This window comes from Poecilia reticulata, linkage group LG13 (assembly GCF_000633615.1).
Source record: "Poecilia reticulata strain Guanapo linkage group LG13, Guppy_female_1.0+MT, whole genome shotgun sequence".
Classification (NCBI taxonomy): Eukaryota; Metazoa; Chordata; class Actinopteri; order Cyprinodontiformes; family Poeciliidae; genus Poecilia; species Poecilia reticulata.
In genome coordinates, this window is record NC_024343.1 from 18,263,825 (window position 1) to 18,276,435 (window position 12,611).

Here is a 12,611-nt window from a genome sequence, read left to right on the forward strand (position 1 = left end):
ATGTAATAAAAACTAATTAGTGTGTATTTATGTCCCCACCCATTACTAAAAACCTGACAAGTCCCCAAGAGTCACCTTCTTATCATGTTTGGAACTCTAGTTAGTCTTATTGCAAATTTAAAGTGATATGTTTGTTCACTGCCCCTCTAGCATGCTACTTGATTTTTTGCAGAGCTGTGCTACTTTCAGAAAGGGAGGTTCCCAGAAAGCATGGTCTTGTCTTTAGTCCCCAGTAGGGCATATAAACAAGGCTAGGTGTGTGTGTGTGTGTGTGTGTGTGTGTGCCAGCTGTTCTGCATGCCAGCAATAGCTGACCACTTGTCAGCCAGGCCAGACACTCAGCAATCTTTCTGGGCCTCGGCCAGCTCTGCAAGGTTTGTGCACACGCACGCACACACACACACACACACACACACACACACACACACACACACACACACACACACACACACACATACACACGCACTTGGAGCTCATTTGTGTTTTTATCCTGGTAATGTGACAGCAGCTGTTGGGATGCTACGGAAAGATGTTTGACTACCTCATCTTGTAAACGACAGAGGGGAATGTCTGGGTGGGTTTCAATGCGAAGCGTGGTTCGCTCAGTGGTTCGCTCGGTGGTTCGCTCGGTGGTTCGCTCGGTGGTTGGGGATATCTGAGGATTCGTCTGTGGCTGCGCTGAAGTGCAAAACAGCAAAGAGGGAGAGCGGGAACACTTTTGATCCCCTTCCAGGACCGATGTAGCAGACATATCTGTCTCGGCAGACTGCATCCTGCTCCAGAAAGCCCTGAGCTGTCTTGTCCTGTAAATCACACGCTAATGGTGGAGATGGCTCCTAAATCTGCGGTTCTCAGACGCGGGACGTGTCCTGATTCTGATCTATGATTAAATAAAGCTTATCTCACGAGTGTTTTGCAACTAGAGATTTTCATCCAGGCACTCAGCCTGCTCCTCGTCTCCCTCCGAATTCATTCCCACACTCTCCAGTTAAGCTAATTGTTAGCTTCCCTGCCATCATTTTAGTGGGTGTGATCCACTTAATCTGATGTATTATACACTCGTTGGACTTTTTGTTATTATTAATGGCATTTTATGTCATCTCACTGTGCTTTATTATTTCAACCAGCAAAGTTGAAATAATAAAGCACTTGATTTAAAAAAAAAAAGTGTCTCTGCATCATTTCAAGGACTCTACAGTTCTGGAGATCAGACAAGACGTAACATGTGAATATTAGGAAAAACTGCAAAGACACCCACATTCCTGAATCCCATCAGAGCAGAAAAGGCTTTTTCTGTTTTCTTCTGTTTGTTTGGTTTCCCTCTAAAAACAACATAATTGTGATTCGTTCCCATGAGCTCTGCACATCCAAGAATAATAATCCCGTCTGATGCTCCAATGGTGTAATTATGGATCCAAGCAGACTCTATAGCTGCGCTGTTGTTCTAAACAGCTCAAGCACAGAGGAAGTTTGGTTTTCTAAACCAAACGTGATTGAATGCCAACTTTTGAAAGTCCTGCCCAACATCTCTGCAGACCGTACGCTGTAGTTCTGCTCCACTTCGCGCCACAGGGGAAAGAACTTCTGGTGTTTTCCCACCGTGTGTCTTTATGGCTTGAACAGAAATGGATGGTTTGACAAAAGATGCAGACCGGTGAAGCTGGGTCGTTGAACGGCTGCTGCTTTCTTCCCCGCTTCAGGAAAATTCACATCAAGTCAGAGATCCGGCAAGTCCTCAATCGGATAAAGATACAGTATGTAACTTTTATAGAGAATAATATATTCTTTGTTTCATATATATTTGTTGAAACTGTTGCAATGTTGCGACAGTTTATGAGGCAGATAATCTGTGAAAAGATTGATCTCCTCCCGTAGCTACTATCGCCATCTGAAGAAATATACCGCTCCCGACCAAAAGCAACCAATCAGAGTCAGGGGGAGGATCTTATTGCTGTCAATCAACCTCATGTGTGTGCTGCTCAGTGTGCTAAAGGCAGAGAGAGACAGCGTACCGTTACAGGAAGGCTGTTTTTCCGACGTCACCGGTGGCCATGCTAGCTAGACTGAGCCTTCATGACAGGCTGCAGAGAGCAAGACGGAGAGGGGTATAGGAGGCTGAGCAGCGCCACACAAGATTGTGATTGACAGCGCTAAGACTTCCCTCCTGGCTCTGATTGTTTGTTTCTAGTTAGCAGTAGGAGGAGGTGCAGAAGCTCAATATCTGTTGATAGTTTCAACAAATGTGTAAAAAAAAAATAGTTCTATAAAAGTCACATACTGCAACATTAAAGGGTTTTTTAGAGTTTAACAAAAAGTTACCATCATTTAGTTCTCATTGGAATTAAAAGAGAACATGAATATATATAAAAACACAAATAAAGATAAATGATGTGCTTTTGATTTGTTCTATATCTGTCTCCAATCATCGGGCCGGTCCACCACAGAGACGTACAGGACAAACATCCATGTACGCACCAATACCCGAGGTATTGGTGTGTACATGTTTTGTGAGTTGAAACTAGTTTCAACTCACAAAACATGCAAGACCCTTAAATTACAACCCCAACTTGGAAATCCACGGGATAATGTCTGACAACATGCTTAGGTGTGATGGCCTCTGTCAGCTTCCGTATTTCTCTGCTGGACATCGGCGTCCTTCCTGTCTCGATCTTCCCCATTCGCTCTCATGCCTCACACTCCACAGCCGATAATAAACCAAGCTTACTATTTCATAATCTCCACCGCCGATTGAAATCTTCAAATTGGGGGAAAACGATGAAGTGTTTGCATTTCCTGCAGATGGATCTCATCCAGGCCAATCAAGCCGGACGCCTGCTGCTACAGATCCTTCTCTTCCACTGCGTTACTCAGAAAACATCTGCAGTGGGATCTTATCCTGCCAGTAGCAGTGGAAGCCATCAAGCCTGTCCAGATATTTGTGGGGTTTTTTTGCTGTTGTGTTTTTTTTTTTTTTTTGCGCAGGGAAACCGTTCTTCTCCTTTTCAACGTTCTATGTTTGGTACGCCAGTGGAAAGTCCAAACAAACACGTTTCTTTAGCAGATGTCGTCCTTCGGTTACTGAGCTGGAAGACGGCGTGCGTCTTCACATACGGCGTTGAAATGTGCTTGGGCTTCACCGCTGGACTTTTAGTTCCAACAAACCCAAGAACCTCTGGGAAATTTTAAAATAACTCCCTAAAAGTGTCCAATCTTGGCAGCCCCGAGGGAATTGCGAGAGGCCTTGTTTGTGCAGCTCAGCAAATCTTGCAACATTCGGAGACTTTCTGCCAGATTCAAGATTAGTTTGAGTTAATGTCGAAGAGTCTTTTTGTGCAGCGGATGTAAATATCGAATGTGTGTAAGAAATGATCGATGTTGCAAGAAATGATCGATGTTGCCTGATGCGTGTGCTTAATGCAGCAAGTATTTATGGACTTCAGCGCTTCATGGAGGCTGGTTCAACAAGAAAGTATTTTCTCTTTATTCGCACCATCGAAAATGTACGACAGAATAAAGTTTTACAGAATAAAATCAAAACAATATGTGAAAAACATCATAGTACTACAAGAATAAAGTCATAATAACACCAGAATAAAGTCATAGCATTACAACTCTTGATTTTTATGACTTTGTTCTCTTAATATCATAATTTAATTTATTTTATTTTATTAGCGTGGCCCTAATACTAGTCGTAGAAATGAGATTTGATGGGATCTCACCACGTCGACCTTTTCAGATTTCCTCGCTGCCCTCCTTCCTTCTCCCTAAACCAGGGGAAGTATCATAGCTGTTCCTCAGATTGTGCACAAATGTGTGCATGATCTGCACACATTAAACACACGACCAGCAGCGGATTGCAATTCAAAGCCACAGATGTCAGCCTCGTGATTTTTTTAGAACAAAAGCCAACAACCAAAGTCTTTAGCATGCACAATCTGGAAAGCAGAAATATGGAACGTGAACTGAAAGTCTACGTCCAACCATTTACCACAGGATTTGTAGCCAGCACCGCTTGTAGTTTGGCTCCAGACGAAATGTCAGCACATCATCACAGACGAGGTTTCACAGTGAGTCACAGATTGATGCCGCATTACGGCGAGCCCGTCGGAGGGCGTAGGCTTCCTCTGGGCTCGTGATGAATTGCGGCAGAGGAGATGCGTGTATATCATCTTATCAAGTCCTCAAATTATGTGTGCATGTTTAGCGTCCTGCGATAGGCAGAAACCTCAGCTCTCTCAGTCGCAGCTATCAGATCCTGCGGGGGTCACATTTTATCATCGGATGTTGCTCGGTGTTTGGTTTGAGAGATCTGGGGGGGGGRAGTGTTTTAGACCAAACTGTTTGATTGTGGCTTCGCTCCGGGATGAAGATTAAACAAGCTGACGAAAAACGTCGAGACGCCACATCCTCTGCAGGCTAAATATACGCAGCCATGACAAATGGCTCGTGCCGCTTCGAGTTTTCCATATTTTGCCAAACACAACCACAAAACTCGAATGTGTTTTATGCGACGCTCAAACACAAAGTCGCGTTTAGTTGTAAAGTGAAACTTAATGGGGTTGTTTACGATGGAGATCCAAACGTGTGGCGGGAGTTTGTGCTCGGCCTCCTGGAGTCAGTAGGTTGTTGGAACCAACTTTTCACTGCAGGTACAGATGCAGGTCTGACTGCAAAAACACAAAATATTACCAAGTATTTTTTTTTATCTAGTTGCAAACATCTTGGTACACTTGAAATAAGACAAAACTGACTTATGAGTAGCTTTTGAGCCTTAAATAAGAGATGGTTTTAAGTAAGTAACTTCTTAATATTGTTTAAAATTTTCTTGTTTTATAGGCAGATCATTTGTCTTATAACATGGGGAAAATGTCTTATGAGTAAAATGATCTGCCAGTGGAACCAGTACTGTTTCCTGTACATCTCACCCTAAAAGTCTGTTCAGTTCTGCATGTTCTCAGTTCTCAGGCTTTTGCCCGATTAAAAGTACCTTTTGAAAAAATAAATACTTTCAAGCAGGTGTTATGCTTTTCATTAATAGTTCATTTCTATATACATATATATATATATATATATATATATATTGGTTTGAAGTATTTATTTTAACTTTTAAACTTATGTTTTCTTTTGAGGTAAGCTAAAAATGATCTTAATTTAGGGTTGGGGTTGGATAAAACTGACTTTTTTGAGTTTTTAATCATGTTTTAATGTTATTCCCTGATCGAACGCATAACTGGAGTGTTACTTTGATCCTTTCATGCACGTTTGGGAAGTCCTTTCATCTCCCATGGCAACCATTTGGGGCTGCCTAAACGCTTGCATATGAACCACTTCTCAGTCCAACGCTCCTTATGAGCACTTGGATGCTTGGAAAGAGCTTCTTAAAGAAACAGAGGCCCAATTTCAAGGCGGCAGATTTATGACATCAAGTTTCTTTAAGAGCGCAAGAGAAGAGAACAAAGTCAGAAAAATCAAGAGTCGTGATAGTATGACTTTATTCTTCACATATTATTTCAGTTTTATTCTTGTAGCATCGTGACTCTATCCTACAAGTTTATTCTGATAATATTGTAACTATTCTCTAACTGAAGCTGAAATAGGTATTTCACTGGGCTATAAAATGACAGTATGTTCCTGGAAAATGCATAATACCGCCCCTTTAACAGAAATAAGGACCATTAAAACATCCGCATCTTACTTTATGTGTGTAATTATTATCTAAAATGTGTTTCACTGAGTGAATTGAGTTACTGAAAGGTTACCTCCATCCATCTTCCTAGTGCCTGCTGATGAAAAAATCATCCCACATCCCCGCATCGTGATACGATGCTTCAAAATGTACAGTGTTGGTTTTCTACCACAGTTGTGTAACATTGTTGCATAACCCAACCCTTAAACTTTTCTCTTCTGCTCCATTTGTATTTTTAAAAATGATCTTAAGGCAAATATTTCCATTTTATTTATGGGTATCAAAGTCAGCTGGGCTGACTAGAAATGCTGATTTGAAACATTAAATCCCAACAAAGCACATTTAAGTTTGTGGTTGCATCGTATCGAAATACGAAACCGTTTCCGGGGGGAAATGATACTTTTGCAGGTGTCCATGTGGTCGCAGACCCAAACGCTGACCGGGTCTCGTTTTAGCGGCGCAGGACGCTTGGCGGCTGGCCGGCCGACCCGACCCGCCTGCAGCGGTCCGAGGCCGAGCTGTTTGGGTCGTTTCTGTTGTTGCTTCAGTTATTTATGAGCGCCAGTTGTTCTGCCTCCTGCTTGCTCCTGCAGTGACCACAGTGTGGGTGGGTCCCATCTGTGGATCTGACAGCTGACATTCCACACTTCTTACGAGCCGTGGACACGGTGGGAGATTTTTAAAGAAATGTTTGGCTCGTTTCAAGGAAATTGGGCTATTTTGTGTTTTAGATTTAGATTACAGCCAGAGGCTCAAAACGACTGCAGGGCCAGAAATGCGGTTGACCTGGATTCAGTGACCGAAGTGACCAGAGCCAGAAAACACTCAGAAGAAAACAAAAAGGAAATGTTTGCGGCAGGCGTCCACGACACGATAAATAAAAAATGTTTTGCAGATCTTAAAGATGAAACCTTTTATAGAAACTGAACAAGCCTCTCTGAGATTGATGTAGAATCGCCTCAATAAATCCTGCTAAATATACAAATCTAACAATTTCCTCTGCCCGTTTTAGTTGTACCTCTGAGTCTTGATACAAATTTAGCAAAAAAACAAAACAAAACAAACCTCACAAAACATTTCAAACTATTTTCAATTTGTCAGCTGGTTTTGTGCAAACACAATCTCACTTTACACACATTTTCAGCATTTTTTTATTTTATTTTTTAAACCCAACCCAAAATGCTGTTTGGTGCTTCATGCCACATATCTATTACTATTTGGCTGCACTGGCGTCTGTTGCCAGAAAATGTCTGAAAACTGTACCTTTTATTGCCCAGAATCCCAGACGGTTTGTTTGTTGGTGTTGCATTTCCAAGCTAACATTTCCCAACGTTTATCCAGAGAGCAATAGAGAAGGAAACTGAATAAGTAACCTAGAAAAAAACCAAACAAACAAAAAAACAACCTGGCACAAAATGAAATGAACAAAATGAAAATAATATACCCATTACACCTTAAAATGAACTTTTTATAACGAGACGTGCTGTTAGATTATTGTTGGATGGTTGTTCTCATGTGTCATCTTGGATGTGGAATATTTATACTCTAAAACTAAAAGGAGACATTTTCCATGATGCGAGATGAAACATTTTTACTCTCACATCTACATTACCAGCTGTCAGTTCTGCTGCAGTTTTTCCAAAAGGTTAAAGTCGTGTTGAGTGGCCCGCCATAACGGCTGTCACTGCAGGAGGAACAGACGGAAAGCAAACAAACTCGTGGCTCTCTAGAACATCTGTCCATGAGAGCGGATACGATAATGACATGACTTGAAGGTTCCTGAGGTTTGGCCACACGGCCTATTGTTCTTGTGTAACTTGGCTTTGTTTGCACCGTGACATAATGACATGCAGCTGATGCTGCCAGGGATGAAAGAGACAAGACGCAGCTGGAGGAGATTTAAACTCGTCTGTGTGCCTTTTTTTTTTTGTTCTTGTCTTCTTGCAGAATGCATGAACTGCACCAGCTTCAACGACATGAGCAGCAGAATAAACGCCGTCGAATCAAAGGTAAGGATCAAAATCGTTTAAAAAGAAAAAAAAAGTTTGCAATCAGGTCAACTTCTGCTCTCACTCCAGATCAAACTGTTGGAGAAGGGTCGATCATTTCCTGAGGTCAGGTTGCCAGACGGCTCAACAGGAAATGAGGTGGACACGCGTCGAGCCACTCCGCCGCCGTACCTGCCACCAGGTGTCAACACATCTCAGGAAAACAAGCTTATAAGTGGAGACGTTTAAGAACTGTCTGGAAATGTTTAGCTTCAGCATTCATTTATTGAACGTCACTTATTGTCTTCGGAGCTTACACTCCTTCATGGATTGATCTACTGAAAACGTCTAAACATATATTTTTTTATTAAAACATTGCAAAAGCATGAAACGTTACCAAGTATTTTTGGTCCAGTTTCTAGTGTAAATATCTTAGTAGTACACTTGAACCTTTTCAGCAAGCTTCTTTTAAGTAAATAATTATCAATATTGATAAAAACGTACTTGTACTATTCGCTCATTATTTCACCTTTAACAAGATTTTATTTCCTGTTACGAGTGAAATAATCTGCCAGTAGAATTGGTACTTTTTCATTTATATTAAGGGATATTTGACTTAAAACAAGCTCTTATTCGTTGCTTAAAAGTTACTTCTAGGTTAAGTTTTGTCTCATTTGAAGTGTACTTAAATATTTACACTAGAAACTAGATCAAAAATATTTAGTAAGATTTTGTGTTTTTGCAGTGAAGAAAACCCTGCAAGTCTGCAGGACTTTGTTTTTTGTTGTTGTTTTTTTAAATAATGATTATTGGATGAGACACATTTTAGATAATATCCCTCCCCCTGTGCACTTCAGGAAATGACTCTCTATGTTGTAATTATTTCCCTACTTTAAAAAAAGCAAAACAAAACAACTCAATCAATAAGCAGGAGGGAAAAATATTTTTAACTGGCAATATCTACAACATTAAAGTAGTGAATTTAAATATGTTGTTGTTGATATAGACAATTTATAGAAAGATGGTGTGAAGTCTCAGCAGAGTTGAGCAAACTAAACACATTTACATTTGTGATGGTGATCACTATAAACTGCAGTTATTTAAATGTGAGCCTCTTAGATTCATTTTACTTCCTCTTCATCGTGTGTGGTACTGTGTCACGTCATATTTACACCCCCGGGAAACAAATTAATTAGTTTGAATTTCCCTAAGAATCTGATCTATTAAAAAATAAGATTCACTTACATGTAATTTAAGTTAAATATTTAGGTCACAAGTAATTGTGTCGCCAGGAATTTTTACTAAAAATATGCTTATGCAAGGCATATAAAATGTTTATCAGTTTGCTTTTTTTTCCTACTGCAATAAAATATTTTTGTTCAAGTCTTTGTTGAAGGGCGTCAGTGGTAAAATAAAAATGAATAGAAAGACTTTCATGTCAGATTTCTTATTATGATCAGTTGCAAGAGTGAAATAAAACATTTCAGTGATCAACTGAAATTATTTTCTCAATTTCAGCTTCGTAGCATAAACACATATGTTCTCGCTATTGAAAGACATCCAGCAGAAAGAACGTCTGTGAGGTTTATGAATTTATTTCATTCCAAGTGTATTTATTTTTTAAATATGTCCACATTCTTCAGTGCCAGGAGCCAGAGGGCATCCAGGACCGACTGGCCCTCCGGGGCCGGCTGGACTACCAGGGACTCCAGGTCCTCCTGGAAGAACCGGGGATCGAGGAGCTCCTGGTAAAATAAAATCCTCGTACCTGCTCAGTGTTTGAGGAGTTTTTCTTCCTTTTTGCTTCACTGGACTGTTTTTTTATGCTCAGGGCAAAAGGGGGACAGAGGTTATCCAGGAGAGAGCGGCCGCCCCGGGCCTCCAGGTCTTCCTGGACCTCCAGGTCCTTCCGGGTCAGGTTCTTTTCCTCTACCCATTCGGGGAGACGTTTTCCATGTAGGTAAGATGACTATGTTTTAAAAATGTAGCCCAAAGAGATCGAGAGCCTTGCTCAAATATGCCCTGGTTGATTCAGATACAGGCAGACAGAGTTAATTCAATCTGACCGTTTGGACCTGTCGTTTAAAAACCGTCCTGGGCGATAAGATCACAGCAGCCTGCCGTTCATAAAAACGTACAGAGTGGGCTGTCACAGCGCTGTGGGCTGTCACAGCGCTGTGGGAGCACCATTTGTAAAGCAAAGCCCCTGCTGAGTTTAAACATGTGGCAGAAATGAGATCAGAAAAACTCACAACTCTGTGTCGGCGACACTAAACACTTTAACTAAAACACATGGCCAAGAATGATGTTCAAACTTTATAAGGGAATACATCGTATAAAAACATCCATTTAAAAAGAAATAAACACAAAATAAATTAAAAGAATTATTTAAAAAATATTTTGGCTGTTTTAGGTCTGGCCACCTGTATCGACGTTTTTCTGGCAGCGCCACTGAACGTGGTGGCAAGAAAGAATCAGCTGATCTACACACTTTTATTACAGTGAGCATATAACTCCTTAATGTAGGGCAAAACGTTCACCTGACAGAACCTCAGTGGAAATGACCAGAATAAATGATCCAGCACAGAAGAAACCCAGAAGTATGATCCCAACAGTGAGAATAAAACCAACTGTAACCTGAAAACGTCTCATCTTTATTAGAGCCTCTCAGTTAAAGGGACAGTATTATGTAAAGTAAAATTTTTGAGCTTCATATTGTGTTATAATGTTATTTCCTGATCAAAACATACCAGGAGTTTTTGAAAAATCCTTTAATCTCCCATGGCAACCATTCAGCGATGCAGCATCAAATGGTCTAACTTCGTGCCGCCTTTTCCACATGGCTCCTCCCTCTGCTCTCCCCCACTCATCTCCTCCAGACTAGCGGCAGCAACAGTTATCACGTCTGCTGAGCTCACCATAGAAACCGCCTCTCAATGAAACAATGGTAAGAATGTCGTTAAAAGGGCTTTACGGAGAAAGGTCATTGTCATGACCTGTTGAAAAGAGCAGGAGCTTCTTAAAGAGACGGAGGCCCAATTTGAAAAAATAAATCAGATTTCTTTTAAGTCATATTTGGAATGTAGAGGATTTTTAAAACAACTGAAGCTTAAACTTAACTACAGTTTTAAATTACCAGGTTGCAAAGTGTGATCTCTTGAGAGAAATCACGACCCATTAGACAAGAGATGCCCAAGTAAAAACTCGATATGGTCCGTTGGTGGTCCTTCAGGGCGGATCGCTTTCACACCGCCAAGCAGGTACAGGAGTCCCAGGACGCCTCTGAAGGTGGTCTGACGAAAGCCGTCCTCACTGCATTTTCCTGGAGTTAGCACCTGCTGTTGGCGCCGTCTGCGTTGTGCTCAGATTACCACGGACGGGAGCGAGGAGCGCCAGGCCTGAGCCGGGTCTGATGGCTTAACGCCAACCCCAGTGCTGCTGCGAAAAACCGTCAGCTGGTTGGGTGGTCACAAAGAACCGATGCCAAAATTACAAGCAGGACCTTTTCACGGTTCACGGTCAGCCATGTGCCTCATTTCTCCTCATGCGTTAGCAGAAATCGCTTTGTCACACAGGACGTGAGTTCTGGTCCGAATGGACTCGTGCTGGAGGTGGTACAGGAAACACGAGCGTTTATCAAGTTTCTTATTATTGAAGAGAGAATAAAAGCATTCAAGCCCTTGGTGGTCTTTTCCAAGGGTCTCATTTATTAGGATTACCATGGTAATCTAATAAACACAAAGTAATAGATAACCATACATGGTTTTCAAAGACTTTTTACAACTAAAACTGTGAGAAATACTTTGTAAAACATTTTGCTGCACAAACAGCTGTATGATGTGTGGATGCAGAATGTCTCCACCAACTTGAAACGTCTACGCTAGATTCCCAAAAATACCTGAAGCTCAGTCAGAGAGGATGAGGAGCATCGGTGAGCATCTATGTCCAAGTCTTGCCTCAGATTCTCAATTTGATTTATTTATGTTCAGTTTAGGGCGGTCAGGTTTTCTGTGTGATTTCCGTGACATGTTCAGAGTTTAGGACTTTGTTTTTAGTAACCAAACATGCTTCAACCTTCTCCGCAACTTTCACCCTGACCTGTCTGCTGTCTGCCTCGTCCGTCTTCAGCAAGCCGTTTGTTCGCCGACGCTCCCCGACAAACCTCCGAGGCCTTTAATCTCAGTGACTCTGAGATTAGATTACACCGGCTTGAACTCTGTTTGCCTCCGTTTAAGTCTAAAATCTGCTATAAAGTCTGTCCGTCTATCTAAAGGCAATTTTATTGCGTGTTATTGGAGTAGAGGGGATTTAATACAAGGCATCACCGAATCAGACTTTTAAGAAAACTGCGGTCACACACATAAAAACAAAAGAATAGATTGAAGTTTATAGCGTGACAGAATGTGAGAATGTTAAAGGAGCCTCCATCGTTTTGCGAGTTGCTGTAGTTTTATTGTTTCTGTGTGTCGTTGCTGTTGTTGTTGCCTCCACACACTGGGGCTTTAATGAGCTCAGCCACCACAACAGTGAAGCCGAAGCATAAATCACAAGATTAGCTGTGGCTGCTTTGAAAAGATGAAGACCGAACGTGTCGCCGCATTGTGTCTCATAGAAACCGGGCTTGTTGCTCGTTTTCTCCACTATAACATGGCGTCTCCGCTTTGTCTCCGTCTGTCACGTCAAAGTAATTATTCCTTTTGATCTAAAAAGAAAACCTAAAAAAAACCCTGAACGCATCATTTTTCTAAACATCCAGTACTAGAGTGTTGCCACAGGGAGGCAGCAGGAGTCTGTGTAATAATCATTACCTCACGAGGCCTGCTGGCTCTGATTAGGCTTGTTTTTTGGCTGCGCCTGCCTCTCTGAGCCCGGGACCGTGTCTGCGGGTCTGTAGCTATGAACATTTGGGTCTGTGGGACCGTGTAAGTGAAGGCAGA

General features: G+C 41.6%; 1 protein-coding gene across 2 annotated transcripts in view; it reads left to right on the top strand.

Annotated features, from left to right (window-relative positions):
• Positions 1–12,611, top strand: part of col26a1 (collagen, type XXVI, alpha 1) — a 39,943-nt gene that overhangs the window by 18,596 nt on the left and 8,736 nt on the right. For both annotated transcript variants that reach the window (XM_008425796.1, XM_008425795.2), the window contains exons 4-7: positions 7,634–7,695; positions 7,765–7,876; positions 9,318–9,422; positions 9,506–9,634. In XM_008425796.1, coding sequence (XP_008424018.1) covers positions 7,634–7,695; positions 7,765–7,876; positions 9,318–9,422; positions 9,506–9,634 — 408 coding nt within the window. The remainder of the gene's footprint in view (positions 1–7,633; positions 7,696–7,764; positions 7,877–9,317; positions 9,423–9,505; positions 9,635–12,611) is intronic.